The sequence below is a fragment of the Nanorana parkeri genome, unplaced genomic scaffold, assembly GCF_000935625.1.
Source record: "Nanorana parkeri isolate BGI_ZX_2015 unplaced genomic scaffold, ASM93562v1 scaffold1121, whole genome shotgun sequence".
NCBI lineage: Eukaryota > Metazoa > Chordata > Amphibia > Anura > Dicroglossidae > Nanorana > Nanorana parkeri.
In genome coordinates, this window is record NW_017307389.1 from 428,423 (window position 1) to 446,635 (window position 18,213).

Consider the following 18,213-nt stretch of genomic DNA (forward strand, 5'->3'; position numbering starts at 1 on the left):
GCATGCCAATAGCCACCCCTCGAGAGTTGCTGGATGGAGAAGTGCTATAATACCATGATGGGTAATACACTGAATTTAATCGAACTCTCGTATGATGAGATATATGTGTCTCTTGTACAAAGGCAATATCACAATGGAGTCGCTTCAATTCTCAAGCTAAACAATGCAGTTTCTGGGGTGTATTAAGTCTTCATACAATAAATGTTAAGATATTAAGATCTGCCATCAGCATGGGTAGGAAATAAAATGTCTACGGTATATGCCTCATAGTAATTGCCCCCAAAAATAAAAAAGGAAGAAAGGGAAATGTACAGCCAGAAGAGAAAAAAAAGAAATGGAACCACTGACCAAAAAAAGGAAAGGCTTGAGAGAATTTAAAAGAGCATTGTATGAAGATCTACCTATACCTAGGTAATCCATCTCTTGTGGTTCCCTAGAACCTAGCTCATGAATTGGGACACAGCCATGACCCCCGTAATTAGGCTGTGCATCAATCTCCGACTGTCACTGTCAGGACAGGAGGCCATGAATTATTGTAAATATGTTTATCGGTGTGATTGGGGGTAGTAGGCACATGACTTAACCTTCCAGCAGAGGTGACAAAAGGAAGTAATCACAAGGGTTAATTTCTTCAGTGAGAGATGGCTCAAATGCTGTAAAGTGTAAATGAGATTTACCTAACACAATTAGCATCTTAGTGTTGAGTAGGGATTCCTTTTGGCATGGACCATTCTTTCACACCTCCCCTGGATATGGAGGCACCAAGAATGTAACCTTCTAAGGGCCCTCTCACAAACAAAAGCACAAACCCAGCCTCCTATTAAAAGCTCAGATATAAAATATTAAATATGGATCCAGGGATTAATATCAGGGGGTCCTAGTATATATATTACAGGTACCCTCATTATTGCCTGTAGAATGATACCAGACAAGGCTGGGGTATCTTCACTCGTTTAAGAGATAGACGAAAGTTGGTTTTGGAGTGTCTCCTATCCATGTTTGATGTCTATGGAAAGAGGCAGTTGTGCTGGGTATGAATCTAGCATGAGATAGCATATCTGTGTCAGACTCGTATCCAAAAATATTGCCCTTTTTGTCATATATGGGTTCTGTCTGGGGAAAAACTCCCCTACCAGGTGTGAAATAGCCTTCAGGGCTTCAGGTCCTTGTCTCTTAGCCACACCTGTTTCCCCACCCTGTTCATCCCAGAGGCTGGACTGCAACCTGAGCTGGGACCCCCAGGTATAAAAAATGTTGCAAGGGTAACCAAAGTGTGCTAAAGTGTAGCCATTTTCCTTGCCGGCAGCCCCCTGGGATAGAATCGAGTGCTTCTGTAAGTAGGATTTCTATCAGTTTTCTCCTTTTTTATTTTTGATCTGTTTGTTGTGTGTAACTGTCTTGTATAACATCTCATTTTAAATATATGCACTGTGAATACTTTTTTCTTCATAATAAATCATTCATTTATTAAGTTCCTGCCTTTGTCTGGTATAAGAACCATATATGTTCCTGAGGAGGTTCTTTTAATAGTTCGGTACCTTATACACGTTCGGCTAAATTTAAGTTTGGGGTCTTTGTAAGTTATTCTGGGTATTATATCCTAAATTTGGAATTGAGTGTTTAACCAGGTTTGGTTTGGTGGCAGCAATCTATAGATTACACGGAGTGGGTGGTGTGTAAGTGGGACCTTTTATCATTATTTCCCAGTCTAGTGAAGACAAATAGTGATTGTTCAACCCTCTTACCACTGCAATACGTCACGTGGCCGCTTGGAGTAGCGCCCGTTCGTGACAGTCACCACTTTCAAGGTATGTACCGTCAAAGAATCGAATCGCACTACTCTCTCCCAATATAAGAACACATTCACATGTACATCCGTACTCCCGGAGTATCAAGTGGTAGTTTTACTTAAGGACATCTATCGTATGTCTCTATCGTATATAGAATAGTATTTCCTATTTAACCCATCAAACCTTTATATTACTCCCTTTAGCTTATACATCAGTAATATGCATCATATATTTATCCCCGACCGTACAATATTCTCGATCGTCGGTTTAGTATATCTTATCCTCAGTCTATAAGTCCCTGATGCACATTTCAGGCATTCTGCCATTTTTTGGGGTTTAGGACAAAGATGCTGTGGGTTTCCATGATGCTTCCCGTATTGGGTCTAGGAGCGGGATCGTATCTCGCCACTCGGGTAACCTTGGGGTCTGGATGGTACAAAACTGATCTAGATCTTCTGGGAATCTTAGGATCCCCATCTTACCATTTTTCTGTGCCATAAGGCATGAGGGGAAGCCCCATCTATAGGTGATACCCGCCCTTTGTAAGATTTCTAGTAATGGGTGTAAAGCCCTCCTTCGCATCAAGGTTTCCCGTGTCAAATCTGGGAATATTTGTACCCCTTCAAAATTAACCGAAGGGCGTTCTCTCGGCTTTCTCAAATATTTTCTTTATCCGAGTAATAATGGAGACGGCATATAATCTCTGCATGTTTCAGCCGCAAAGTTCCGTGGGCGAGAAATTCGGTGTATACGGTCAAATATCAGCAGGGTACTCACGTTTTGTCCTGTAATCGTATTAAAGATGTTCCTTACGGTATTAGCCAGGTCCCCCTGTAATATTGCCTCCGGTAGACCTCGTACTCTGATTATTTCTGCGTCCTCTATTATCTTGGTTTTCCAGGCGATAATTAAGCAATCTGTGTGAATGCACCTGCGTCTGCAGAGCCGTCAGCGCAGCAGCTTGTGCATCTAATCTATTTTCCCCGTCTTCCACTCACTGAAGTAGCTGTGTAACATCTCCTCGAAGAGACTGAATATCTGTCTTTATGGATTGCTCAAGCCGCGTAAGCATAAGAGATAGTTCATCCTTTTGTGGGGAGAGTCTTCGTTAACTCCTCCATTGGTGATAATGTGCTCCTCTCTCTCGATCCTCACTTGAATTAGGCTGCGAGTATGATGAATCCACTTCCTTACCAAGCGGGGACGAGACCAGTGAGGGTTCGTTGCGTGTGTTGGGGCTACGCGTTTGCTTCTGTTGCTCCGTTGTCAGTGCTGCATCGTCCCTGTTTTTGCGGAGCTTGTGCGTCCAGTATTCTTACTCCTCTCGCTGAGTTGTATATCGCTGAGCGGTGTATCGGTTCCGATGTCCAGTGTACGGGAGAGAGAGGCACGGTGCTCAATCTAGATGCAGCCTGCCGCCGTGACACTCAGGCCACGCCCCCAACAACATGCATTTAACTGCTCATTCTAGGCAGACTTTGATTATATTATTACTGTATCAGAATTGAAATTTGATTTATACCAGATCCTCAAGTATCAACAGTTTTCGCTCCCAACATTTTGTCATATCCTGTTGTCAATGTCTTTAGGGTGGAAATGAATTCTCCAAACAGTGTACCGACAAGTTTAATGTTTTTAAAGTAGTTTAACAGGAGTTCTGTGGCCTAGAAGGCCTGTAGGAAGGTTTCTGCAGATTCAGGGTATCGCTGGGGAGTCAACTTTTAATGGCTCTCTCCTACTTTAAGCACGGTGAGTTCTTTGGGAATGATGTTCTCTAGAGCTGCAGCTAACGATTATTTTCAAATCGATTAGTTAGCCGATTAAGTTCGGTTAATCGGATAAAAAATAAAATACATTTTAAAAAGGGCTCCAGTGACTACTAGTTTGTATTGAGATTGTAGTCCATCACAGGAGCAAGCTTGGAGTGCTGGAAGTAACAAAAAAAGTGTGGTGTGCAATATAGTGAAATGAAAAGTGTAACATTATACAGCAATGAATGCAGAATGGCATCGGCTATGGAGGACTACAAAACCCAGCAATAGTACATTATCCAGTGCAATGCAGAATACCACCAGCTATAGAGGACTACAACACCCAGCAATAGTACATTATCCAGTGCAATGCAGAATACCACCAGCTATAGAGGACTACAACACCCAGCAATAGTACATTATAGCTGGCGGCATTCTGCATTGCGCTGTATAATGTACTATTGCTGGGTGTTGTAGTCCTCTATAGCTGGTGGTATTTGGCATTGTACCACTGTATAATGTATTGCTGGGATTTGTTGTACTCTATAGCTGGTGGTATTGCGGTGTATAATGTATTCCTTGATTTGTAGTCCTCTATACAACGCAATGCAGAATACCAAAAGCTATAGAGGAGTACAACACATCACAGCAATATATTATACATAGTGTATAATGTATTGCTGGGATTTGTATTCCTCTATAGCTGATGGTACATTGTGCTTTATATTATATAGAGCAATGTACCATCAGCTATAGAGGAGTACAAATCCCAGCAATACATTATAGAGCACCATGAGGGGGGCGGAGGGTGCAGGCTTACCTGAGCAGTCTTCCAGCAACTTGTTTCTGAGATCGGGCCTGTCTATCGACGGCTGTCATCCGCCCACACCTGCTCCTCCTTACTACTTCTCCCCCGCGTCCCTGTGCCGATCGTGGATTTGGGCGGGGAGGAGGTGTGAGGTGGGGAGGAGGTGTGGCGCGCAGCGTGTGGAGCCGTGAAAAGGGCCAACCAATCGGAAGCCGATTAATCGATTGAAAAAGTTGACAACTTTTTCAATCATCGATTATAATCGATCATGTCCTTTTTTTTTTTTTTTTTTTTTTTTAGTTGTTGCAGCCCTATTGATCTCTGTAGGATTCATGGAATGTGCTGTGTGCAGGCTGGGTTATGCCTGCAAGGGTGGAAATGCAGCCTCATGCTTTTGAATAAAGCAGCAGGCTGGATTTTGCAGAGTTGACAATGCAGAGTGCACACACAGCAGCAGCAGGTTGATTAAGTATCTTATAGTTAATTTCTTGGTATTTAGTATAGATGGGCGACTTGTAGGCAAAGTTAAGTAGTCTTTCTCTTTGGTCGAGGGAAAACTGGATCCCCAAATCCTGCTCCTATTTACCAAAAAGAGGGCACAAAGTCCCTTGGTGGAGAACTTGACAGATTATACATCATGGATACCGTATGTCTGATGAGTAAGTCGGGTTTGCGCTCTCTCTCGAATACTGTCAGAGGGAGAATATATTCCTTCGCAGAAGGTATGTAACTTAAAATGAGAATTGTACCTTCCTCCAAAATTGCACTTAGGACCACTGGGAATCATGGGACAACGTTGCTAGCGAAACCCATTGATAATGAGAAAATGCAAAGCCCTGAATTTATCTACATCCAGATTAGGTCGGCTTCATGCCTACAACAGAAGCCTGAGACAATGTTAAGAGTTCTGGGTCTGATTATATGCTGCTTCTACTAGGTTGAGGCCTGAAAAATTGTCAAATTCCAGGTGGTCAATCGGTACTGCAGGTTGAAGTTCCTGGAATATGGTCATTACAGTTGATTGAACATCCTCCACTGATTCAGGGATCCCCCACTGATGTGAAGCTGCACAATAGCAGCTAGATCTAATTGCAGAGAGGCAAGCGTAGAATGGGCATTCCCCCAGTGCTGCAAGGCAGAAGCGCTAACCACTACACCACTGTCCTGCCCATTTAGAAGATTAAGAAGTAGTTTCAGCAGTAGCAGCTTTGAGTTCCGTTTTAAGAGCATAGTTTTAAAGCGATCCAACAGGTGGGCATCCCATGGATGTAAAAAAACAAAAGGCAGAGCACCACCTCCATGTTTAAAATTGTTTACCAGTACATGCACGATTAAAATTATTATCACAAGTGTAAAACTCTTTTTAACGTCACACAATCAACTTGTTACAAAGAACTTCAGGAGGGAATTCACCCTGTTTGCAAGCATGACAATTGTCAGTTTCTCTGCCTGACTCCTCCAGCCGCTATATGACTCGGTTTACACGTTCCAGGGGCATGCCTTCTTAGTCAGAACCATAGCTAGCCCTACCAGAGACCAGGGCTTAAGATTGAAAGCCAGCCAATCAGGAGGCAACCACCAATTGATGTCATACCCCAATTGGCCAATTGATCCAGTACACCAGTCTACACGCCTACAAAGCATGACTCTCATCGAGTCTTAATCCTGCAATTACTACTCCGCCTGCCAACTATTTGGCTTAATGCAACTAGCTATACCTTGCTGGCTTTAAAGGAGAACTATGAGATGAGTGATTTCCACTCACCTCATAGTTCTAGCCGACCTGTGACAATGAGACTGTCACAGGTCGGCTCAGTAGATCGGGAGGTGAGCGAACACATACCAGGTTCGCTCACCTCTCGATCCTGTCACGGCTCTCTGCCGTGACAGGGGGAGGGGCTGGATTCCCCTCACCGATCTGCCAGCGCTGACTGGCAGAACGGACGGGGGAGGGGGCGGGTACAGCTGGCTCTGCCTCCTAGATGTTGCTCACGGTATACTGAGCTTAGGGTAACGGGAGGATGCTAGTTTGTGTCCTCCCGTTACCCTAAGGAGAACTATGGGGAAAAACACTGACCCCATAGTTCTCCTTTAATAAGTATTCTTCAAAGCACAACTCTGACTGTCATTCATAAGTGCAGGATAGTAAAGTTTTACATAGCTGGTTTACCCTCATTGTCTCTAGCAGCGCCACTGCCTCCCTCAATTAAAATGTTTGAATTAATATATCAGTATTCATTCTCTTTTAGAATCGGAAAAATTTGGTAACGCTTGAAGCTCCAATACATAATCTACACGCTACGTTTAATGGTGTGGTAGTGAACTCCCTAGTCTACAGATAAAAGCTAATATTTAGCCCCTTCTGTGTAATAATAAAAAAGGTATTTCTATTTGGGACTACAAGTGAGGCTGGTCACAAGGACAGACCAGCACCAGTGAACTGCATTCAATTTGAAACTACAGGGTTGGCTGTTCAGAGACCGAATAACACCAATGGGTTAGATGTAGATAAGTCCATTTGTTGCTCAGGGACATAGGACCTCCAAGGCTTCATTGAGGCCACTTGGGGCCAGACTATTCAGCCTAATATATCCAAAACATTTCTCTCACAAAGCTCCCTATATCTAATCCCTAAATCCTTGATTTCAGAAATGCCCTCAATCTCCAATACTAGGGATCAGGGATGTCCCAATACCACTTTTTCAAGTACTGTCCCTCAGGCACTTGCCAATACCAATTACCGATACTTAAAGAGACGTGACATTTTTTCTAAAACAATACAGACTCATGATTTTAGGGCACTTTCTTGCAGAGCATGTTCATATTTTCCACATCCAATCTAATGTCTCAGTCATTGCTCTATATCAGCAATACTTTTGTATAACTTTAAGTTTAATTGGGGGAAGTGGGACTGATTGAAAGAAGCAGGGGAGAATTGTTACTCTAGTTTTGCAACCTGATCACTTAACCCTTTCGCTGCCAAGCCCTCCGGAACATTTTTCAAATCAGCTGACCAAGCCATTTTTGAATTTTCTGCAATTTTTTCCTATTGGTTTGATTTTCAACTGCTGCGTTGCTAGCGTTTGTAAAAGACCCCCCCAAACCATATATTTTCTGAAAGCGCAGGCCCGGTAGAATAAAAAGATGGTGATACTAAATTTGTAGGCCCTGCGATAATTGCGCAAATGTTTCTCAAATTAATATTAAACCGATAAAAATACACAATTCAATTGTTAAAAGGCCGGCGGTGGGGGGGTGCGCCCGGTGTTTTTAAAATTAGCGGTCATCAGAGGCTTATAGAACTGTAAATGCCAGGTCCGTACGACGTACTGAGCTGGCCAGCTGGAAGCACTTTTGTAGCTCCGTACGACGTACGTCCTTGGCAGCGAAAGGGTTAAAAGAGTTTTTCTCCCCAGCTAACTTGAATAGGTTAAATTAAATGATCCATTGTATATAGTACAAACTTGCAGTACACTGCAGAAATAGTTACAATTCTCCCCAGCTAACCTGAATAGGTTAAAATTTAACCTATTCAAGTTAGCAGGGAAGAATTGTATTTCTGCAGTGTACTGGAAGTGTGTACTGCGTACTATGGATCATTGAACCGTTAAATGAGCCATAGTACACACTTCCAGCACAATGCAGAAAGTTATAATTCTCCCCAGCTAACCTGAATAGGTTAAATTTTAACCTATTCAGGTTAGCTGGGGAGAAGTGTAACTATTTCTGCAGTGTACTGCAAGTGTGTACTACGGATCTTTTAATTGTTAAATTATCCATAGTACACAGTTCCAGGACCAGTACACTGCAGAAATAGTTGCATGTCTTCCCTGGTTCACGCCAGAGGCGGAGGACATGAGTAGTAAGTGGTGGGAGCAAAACCTCTTAATTCCGGTCTAAACCATGGAGCATGGGCCAGGTTCCTCCCGGCCATACATTTCTCCAGAGCAACCCACAACTTATCCACAACCTGGAAGTGCCAATCTAAGACCCACTGGAGAGCAACAGCTTTATAGTACAGTTGCAAGTCAGGGAGACTCAATCCTCCCGACATCTTTGCGCGTCTCAGAATGGCAAATGCAAGTCTAGGCCTCCTATTTCGCCAGACAAAGCGAAACGGCTATTGGGAGCATCTGAAGGAGAAATAAAGATGTTAATAATCTCGCTTGTGGATGCCCCCCTTTTAAATATAAGTGAATAAATAAATGACTGCAGCGAAAGATCGGCAAAGCCAAAAGCAATGTGGCCAAGAGAATGCCAATACACCGCGCTCCCCTTTATTGTGAAGCAATTGAATATAACCGATAAACCTCCAAATACACAATAAAACAACCCAAAACAGACCTATGTGTGTATTCCACCGTATATAAAGTGTACACAAAAAATACAATAAATGTAGTGCAAAAAATATTAAACTGTGAGATATGTGAATAATATTAGAGGATATTCAAATCACTCAGTATAAATCATCAATCAATGTGAATGTGTACATAAATTAATATTGAGGATAATCAGAATCCATATATAAATAGTAAATATTGGATAACTAAAGTCCATATAAAGTACAAAACTTCATCCGATCCTCACAGGACAAAGATAACTTGTGATCAGTTCAAATTTTTGTGTAATCATATAATCCCACTCCGAAGGAAAAACAAAGGAGGGGAGAGCAAGAAAAATGAGGGTGATTTCAACTAATCCTAATATGAATAACAATAATATGAATATTAAATATCTTATTTATCAACACCTACTTCTTACTGTTCGAGAGGGGCAGATCAGCTAAGAAATGCACACCACAAACTGTGGGTTTAAAAAAATATATTATATCAGGAATTTAATGACTGAGCTAGTTTTTAGTTTCTGTTCCTAAATGACTGACACACTTTTTTTACATTTTTTGCTGTGTGATTCTTCCACAGCAACAAGTTTTGATTATTATTATTATTTGAATGTTTTGTATAATAATTATAGTATATATAATATAAAAATTTAATTTTCCTAATTTTTTGTACACTTTTTTTTTTTTTTACACTTTTTTTTATATATAACACAAAAAAATAAGTATAAAAAAATATATTTTTTTGTCGGTTTATATCAAGCAATCACTATGACTGCTTAATAAATTCACTTTTTTTAATTTTTAGTTATTAGGCTGCTCCAAACTTAGGAACAGCTAATAATAACTTTAGAGACTGATCCTGACAGCATGTCAGAATCAGATCTCACTAAACTGATACATTTCACTCAAGAGATACATTTGTATCTAGTGTTTGAAATGTATCATTTAACATCGGGCCAGGCTATACAGCTGTCAAAACCAATAGCAGAGAGGTGAGTCACTGCTACCTCTCTGCTATCTTCAGCTGTCAGATACGGGATCGCTATTTAGCGAACCCGTATCTGAATGTATCATTAATGAAAGAAGCTTTTACAAAAGCTTAACTATTTCATTAATGAATGCCTCCATAGTGAGGCATTCATTAATGACTGGAACTGCTGAGAATCAGCAGTTACCAGCATTAGAGGCTAATATGACTCAGCACGTACAGTGTACGTGGCCAGTCATAGAGCCACTTTGTGACGGGACGTACACTGTACGTCTCCCGTCATGAAGGGGTTAAACATGCATAGCTCGAGTATTGATAAAGAGAAGGAAACCGTAATAACAAAAACAGCTAATCATATCAAAGCGTACTACCACAGAAATACTAGCACAGCAATAGCAAACCAACAATATTAAATAACACTACTAAACCAGGGAAAACACTAACCCAACACCTCTAACACAAGCATTATATTGTAAACTTGTTGGCATAACTTGCCAATTGAATGTATGGCTATTACCCATCCTGTAAGATTTACACAAGTTCTGGACTGTAGTTCCCAAAATTACTTCCTCCCAAGATGGCTTCCTCTCAGATGGCCTCCTCTCTCCCTCTGATGGCCTCTCTCCGAAAATGGCTTCCTCCTCTGATGGCCTCTGCCTCTTTATTCTAACTAAACCCAATAACTATCATTAGAAACCCCTGTTTGGTCCACAAAACCTAATCGAAGCTATATCACGACAGTGATTGGATGGCAGCTTAAGTCCCTTTGATCTAATAACACCCAAGTTGTCAACCTGGCTGGCTCCATTTTGTCTGAGAAGAATATATATATATATAGCCCTTTGATCTCAGAAAGACAACACCTCACGTATACCAAAAGATTGAGTTCTGCATGGCATATTGGCATGCTAACGAACTAATTCTTTTTATTTACACTAGTCTCAGAGAAGCCCAATTACAATTATATTCACGTCTGGGTGGCAACCATATATACTTTTGGCTAATCATATTTCTTCCAATCTACCCATCATATATTAAATAAAAAAAAAAAATTTTGGGGGGGGGAGGGGGCCTTGGAATTTCTTACAAGAGTAGTCCATAGCAGGTGTTAGTCAACACGTCTGCCATGTTCAGCGGCTTGGGCCACACTGCCCCGAGACAGTTGATTTTTCATTCCTTGAGTTAGACCTTTGTGCAGTGAGTCTTCCCCTGTTAATTCCCCTGTGAGTGGTCTCTGAATCGTGTTCTCTCTTGCTCTTCAAAGAACATGTAAGCCTATTAGCGACCTTCCTCCTCTACTCTCAACCACAAGGTGATGGCCTCATAGAAGCGATGGCTATAAGGAACAAGGTCTGAACTGGTGGCTTTATCCTTCCAGGTACACATTCTTGTTTTGCATTAGGTACAAAATGGTGTTGAGATCCTGGATTTCTTGCCTAAGGGAAGTTTTTGCCTTTCACCTCAACTGAAACATTGTTCTTGAGGCACAGTTGACTAGATCTGGGGCCTGTAGGCCTTTGTTGCTATATTGCCCTGAACTGCTTTTGGATGCCCAAATAGTCTTAAGAATTCCTGTGTACCTCAATGGGCAGTAAAGAAAATAAGATTTTTGTACTCTTGTAATATTATCCTTTTCTTGCAATACATTGAGGTTCACAGGTCCTCTCCTCTGTGTTTTTTTTCATGCTCTAAGTACTACTTTGCTACAAAATTGAGGCATGATGGTTATGGGTAAAGCTAACCTGTGCTGGTCTGCGGCTTTTTCATTGTCATTGTCTGTGTACCCTGTAAGCAGCAGTATAAATCCAACAGTCCAGGAATTCCGAAGCCCCTCAATTAACTCCCAAGAAAATGATTTTTCAGTGAGTACGCATCCCTTAAGACTCATCTCTTCAGGGAAGCCTATGCCACCTCAACCTAACCACTGAACTATCACTTTCTCAAAGAATTAATCCCCACACAGCTACCTCCTCATGTATCACTTGCCCCACCCTTTTAGATTGTAAGCCCTCATGGACAGGGCCCTCCTTACCATCTTGTCTTGAATTGTATTGTGATTGTAATGCTTTCTTTATATTGTAAAGAGCTGCGCAAACCGTTGGCGCTATATAAATCCTGTATAATAGTACGAAACTATTATGTTTACATGCTATAAAAGCTAGCATATCCATGATAATTTAGCTGCACAGTTTGTTATGGTTTTATTTTGGTGAGAAAAAATAAATGTTTCTTTTCTTTTGAACAGGCTGATGTTTTCCGTAAAGTTGGTGGTGTAGTGCTTGCAAATGCCTGTGGACCCTGTATTGGCCAATGGGACAGGTATGTTAAAATTTAAATAAAGTAGAGCACCATGTACACCACTGTCTTGGATTTCCATATTGAAATAAACTTTAAGCCTGCTTTCACACCTGAGCGTTCCGGCATCGCGCGTTAAGCTCAATGGAGCCTGAACACGTGACAAACGCAGCAGAAAAGCTTATGTAGTAAATTTTTACATGCATTCCCAGTCTTGACTTCTGTGTTTATGCGCTTTTTATTGCGCAGAAACGAGGCAAAACGAGCATCTTCCTGACCGCATTTTGGGTGCCATTAGCAATTTAGCAACAGAAGAGCATTTCAGATTTTGCAGCGTTTATCAACTTTGGTGTGTGGTTTTGTGCACGATGACTGAACGCGCAGCTGTAAATATGAGCTAAAGGTAATATTAAATTCTCCTTGAAATTGCAACCTTTTGATAATGGCCAGTTTTCATTGACATTTTCTCTGTACATGCATGCAGCTGTATCACTGATTTTTATCCATGTATTCCACTAAGGCAAGACATAAAAAAGGGAGAAAAAAACACTATTGTGACTTCATACAATAGAAACTTCACTGGAAGGAATGATGCCAACCCAGAAACTCATGCCTTTGTCGCATCTCCTGAGGTATTTGTTTTCCACTTGTTGGACTATTTTATATCTTCGCTAAAATGCATATATACAAACATGCGTGTACGTATAATCGGTGTATATATACCTTTCAGCCATTACATTATGACCACTGAGCGATTTAAGTGAATAACATTGATTATCTCATTACAATGGCACCTGAAAGTGGTTGGGATATCTTAGGCAGCAAGTTAATATTTTTGTCCCTGAAGTTGTGTTGGAGGCAGAAACAATGGACAAACATAAGGATATGAGCGATTTTTATAAGGGCCAAATTGTGATGACTAGACGACTGGGTCAGAGCAACGCCAAACCTACAGCTCTTGTGGCATATTCCCAGTCTGCAGTGGTTGGGACCTACCAAAAATTTTAAAAGAACACAAACTACTTGTCCAAGTACAAAAGCGTGGACTCTACGTGTCCCTCGTGACCATCTACTTGTCATGATACAAAAAAATAATCTTTACCAAAACTGTATATAACAGTGCTAATTTGGGAACAAAATTCAGAATACATGGCACTAGACAAGGCTGCACTAGACGGCAGTACGGGGTACAGATAGTACACCCATACAGGCGGAGTGGAAGGATTATTCACCGAAAGGTAAGTATAGCAGGAAGGGAGAGGGGGCCAGATTTTGACCGGGTAATTCCATTTTCCCAAACTACTTGGAAAAGTTAACCTACCCTTTAATGCACAATGGGGGGAATTTATCAAAACTGGAGCAGCTGTACATGGCAACCAATCAGTTTCTCTCTTGAGTTTGTTCAGCTAAGATTTGAAAATTAATGAGAGAAGCTGGTTGCCATGCACAGCTGCTCAAGATTTTGTCTGCTCCAGTTTTTATAAATTACATTCATTGTGTGTGTTAGAGTGCTGCTTCCCGGCTACCACAATATGGTACACAGAATGGGGGAAGCACTCGGCATACACACACAATGCCCTACACGTGCATTTATTCACCCGCAGATGGCAGGGGAAGAGGGGTTGGTTTTAAATGGGTTTTTTTTTTAAATTTTGTATTTTATCACTTTTTTTTTTTTCCACTAAACTTTATTGCTATCACACAGAAACAAGCCCCTGTTTGATGGCATTCAGAGGTGACAGGTTCTCTTTATGGAACCTGTCACTTCCAATACAGGAGTTCTTCCACAATCTCCTGTGACAGCTGAGACTGGAAGGCTACGAGTACAGCTCTACTGTCTTATTGTTTACACGGAGCAGACCAGAAAACACACGTTCTCCGCTCTGCATCCTCAACTAATTTGCTATGGCCCGGCTCCCCCAAAAGAGCAGGGGACCCCGCAAACCGCGGTGGGGGGGGAGTGACAGGCTGCTCAAGATCACTACAAAAAGTAATTGTCCTGCTGCAGAATAAATGTGCTTGTATTTCTCAGCATTGAGGACACCATTAATCCTGACCAAATCTTGCAAGGAAGATCCACCATGCTTCAAGGTTGCCTGCAAACACTCATTATTGTACTCGTCAGTCTGTGGCCTTGTGGCAAAAAAGCCATACCTCCGATGTGGAAACGAGGCTAAGCGACTCAACTATGCACAAAAACAAAGGAACTGGGGTTAAAAAACAATGGCAACAGGTGCTTTGGACTGATGATTCAAAATTTTAAATATTTGGCTGTAGCAGGAGGCAGTTTGCATGCTGAAGGGCTGGAGAGTTGTACAATGAGTGTCTACAGCAATAGTGAAGTGCGGTGGAGGTTCCTTGCACATCTGGGGCTGCATTTCTACCAATGGGTTGGAGATTTGGTCAGAATCAATGGTGTCCTCAATGCTGAGAAATACATGCAGATACTTATCCATAATGCCATACCATCAGGGAGGTGTTTGATTGGCCCCAAATTTATTCTGCAGCAGGACAATTACCCCAAACATACAGCAAATGTCGTGAAGAACAAGGAGTCGTGGAAGTGGTGGTTTTGCCCCCACAGAGCCCTGATTTCACAGTCCGTCTGGGATTACTTTAAGAGACAGAAGGATTTGAGGCAGCCTACATCCACTGAAGATCTGTGGTTGGTTCTCCAAGATGTTTAGAATAACCTACCTGCTGATTTCCTTCAAAAACTGTGTGCAAGTGTACCTAGAAGAATTTATGCTGTTTTGAAGGCAAAGGGTGGACACACCAAATTTTGATTTCTCTTCTGTTCATTTACTTTCCATTTTGTTAAAAAAAATAAATGTTTTTATTTCTGAAAGCATTCTTGCTTCACAGAATGTTATCACACCTGCCTAAAATGTTTGCATAGTACTGTATCTATATTATGTTATGTATGTGTGTATACTGTACATGGAAAAAACAAAAGGTCCATTTAAGAGGCGTTTTCAAAAACACCGCAGCGACATCAGAATTTCTATGAAAAAAAGTTGCTGCTGGTGAGGACCCAGATTTCAACAAACCAGTCGCGGTACATTTTACAGGACGAAAACCAAGTACACGAGTTGAGATGAATGGTCATTGACATATACAGGCCAGTCACAAAGGGGGCAATAGAGATCTCTAGCTGCTACGCAGGGAAGCATTTTGGATATTCACCATGGATACGGTAGCACCTCGTGGCCTCAATACCAGTTTATCCTATACTTGCTTTCTTTCGGACAGAGGTTAGATCTGGTTACATTGTTCCCAGCCTTGATTTGATTGTCGGCCATGAATCTTGATAGCTTGGCCTTTTTTTTATCTTTTCTCCCCCTTGTTTCCAACCAATTACTGTTTTTGCTCCTCCGATGTCAGCAATTTGCTAAAGCCTTTAGGCTGGGTTTACACCTGGGCGTGCGGAATATGCGCGTTTGCACCGCGATTTGCGGTAAAAGAAACGCGTGTTTCCGGGGGCTATCCGACTCTATCCTAATGGATACGCGGCAAATACGCCCCAAAAAAGCTCCTGTACTTCTTTGGGCGTTTTACAGCGTGTTCCTACGTGCTGTAAACGTCCAGGTGGGAACCATGCCCATAGGCAATTATTGGTTTTCACATGTTGAGCGTTTTACAGCGCATAGGAACGCGCTGTAAAACGCCCAGGTGTGAACCATGCCTCAGATATACAGAATTTGGATGCATTTTGCACAATTTTGCATTAGTGTTCTACTGATCTTCATTCTGATTATTTTTCTATTGTTTTGTGACTATACTATTGGCTCTGAGTATTGCTTTAAATGACAATAGGGTGTGCAATTTCAAATGTCATGCTAATAATTGGAATTAATTATTTTTAAGTATGCGACGTATATGATGTTTACAGTTCCTTTGACGCTATACGGCACATGGTAGCTGTTTATATAGAACAAGATAAGCGTGCATGGATGACATATTGATAGTTGTTACAACACAACTGGTACGTTTTAGTCCGCTGGTTCTAATGCTTATGTCACTGTGTCTTTTCCAAACATACTCCCTTTTTCATTCATTTGGCGTCTGAAGGGTAGTTCACTTTACTTTGATTTGGTGTTTGGTTTTCACTGTTTAGTATATATTTGCACTTGTTTGTATTTGTGTTTCATTATCTGTTTTGCCTGAGCAAGGGACTTTGCTGTTTCGAAAACATCGCTCTGATGACACCTGTGAAGTCAATAAACATTGACTTTTCTACATGCTGGAGTGCTTGTGACCTTTTTTTATTTTGGACTTCTATTGCGGAGGCCTACAATTAGTTTTTTTTTTTTTATCCGGTCAGGAGTGCAATGGGTGTGTGTGTTTTTTGACTTGTGTGCAATTGGCCCCATGCAGCTCCACCTACCCTGACCCAGTTAAGTTTCCCTCCAGAATTTCTCTAACCCTAAGTAACAAAGTATTTTTAGTGGACATGTTACTTGCCATAGCCCTTTTAGAAGCATAATTGTTGCCTATGGTTTTGTTCTACAGCCAGGGTAGTGAAGTCTCAAACTAATCCCTTAACGCATGGTTTGCATTTTTTTGCCTTTATGTTGTCTCTGGGGAACAGAATTGGAGTCACTCTAGGTATGCAGCGGAACTATAGGACTTACTCCCTTTGGCTCTTGTGCAGTGGCGTCGCTACAGGGGCCCCCCCCCCCCACAGGCCAGTCACAAAGGGGGCAATAGAGATCTCTAGCTGCTACGCAGGGAAGCATTTTGGATATTCACCATGGATACGGTAGCACCTCGTGGCCTCAATACCAGTTTATCCTATACTTGCTTTCTTTCGGACAGAGGTTAGATCTGGTTACATTGTTCCCAGCCTTGATTTGATTGTCGGCCATGAATCTTGATAGCTTGGCCTTTTTTTTATCTTTTCTCCCCCTTGTTTCCAACCAATTACTGTTTTTGCTCCTCCGATGTCAGCAATTTGCTAAAGCCTTTAGGCTGGGTTTACACCTGGGCGTGCGGAATATGCGCGTTTGCACCGCGATTTGCGGTAAAAGAAACGCGTGTTTCCGGGGGCTATCCGACTCTATCCTAATGGATACGCGGCAAATACGCCCCAAAAAAGCTCCTGTACTTCTTTGGGCGTTTTACAGCGTGTTCCTACGTGCTGTAAACGTCCAGGTGGGAACCATGCCCATAGGCAATTATTGGTTTTCACATGTTGAGCGTTTTACAGCGCATAGGAACGCGCTGTAAAACGCCCAGGTGTGAACCATGCCTCAGATATACAGAATTTGGATGCATTTTGCACAATTTTGCATTAGTGTTCTACTGATCTTCATTCTGATTATTTTTCTATTGTTTTGTGACTATACTATTGGCTCTGAGTATTGCTTTAAATGACAATAGGGTGTGCAATTTCAAATGTCATGCTAATAATTGGAATTAATTATTTTTAAGTATGCGACGTATATGATGTTTACAGTTCCTTTGACGCTATACGGCACATGGTAGCTGTTTATATAGAACAAGATAAGCGTGCATGGATGACATATTGATAGTTGTTACAACACAACTGGTACGTTTTAGTCCGCTGGTTCTAATGCTTATGTCACTGTGTCTTTTCCAAACATACTCCCTTTTTCATTCATTTGGCGTCTGAAGGGTAGTTCACTTTACTTTGATTTGGTGTTTGGTTTTCACTGTTTAGTATATATTTGCACTTGTTTGTATTTGTGTTTCATTATCTGTTTTGCCTGAGCAAGGGACTTTGCTGTTTCGAAAACATCGCTCTGATGACACCTGTGAAGTCAATAAACATTGACTTTTCTACATGCTGGAGTGCTTGTGACCTTTTTTTATTTTGGACTTCTATTGCGGAGGCCTACAATTAGTTTTTTTTTTTTTATCCGGTCAGGAGTGCAATGGGTGTGTGTGTTTTTTGACTTGTGTGCAATTGGCCCCATGCAGCTCCACCTACCCTGACCCAGTTAAGTTTCCCTCCAGAATTTCTCTAACCCTAAGTAACAAAGTATTTTTAGTGGACATGTTACTTGCCATAGCCCTTTTAGAAGCATAATTGTTGCCTATGGTTTTGTTCTACAGCCAGGGTAGTGAAGTCTCAAACTAATCCCTTAACGCATGGTTTGCATTTTTTTGCCTTTATGTTGTCTCTGGGGAACAGAATTGGAGTCACTCTAGGTATGCAGCGGAACTATAGGACTTACTCCCTTTGGCTCTTGTGCAGTGGCGCAGCTACAGGGGCC

At 41.6% G+C, this 18,213-nt stretch overlaps 1 protein-coding gene across 2 annotated transcripts in view; it reads left to right on the forward strand.

Annotated features, from left to right (window-relative positions):
- Positions 1 to 18,213, forward strand: part of ACO2 (aconitase 2) — a 153,661-nt gene that overhangs the window by 88,221 nt on the left and 47,227 nt on the right. For both annotated transcript variants that reach the window (XM_018567963.1, XM_018567964.1), the window contains 2 exons: positions 11,925 to 11,998; positions 12,495 to 12,606. In XM_018567963.1, the coding sequence (XP_018423465.1) occupies positions 11,925 to 11,998; positions 12,495 to 12,606 (186 nt within the window). The remainder of the gene's footprint in view (positions 1 to 11,924; positions 11,999 to 12,494; positions 12,607 to 18,213) is intronic.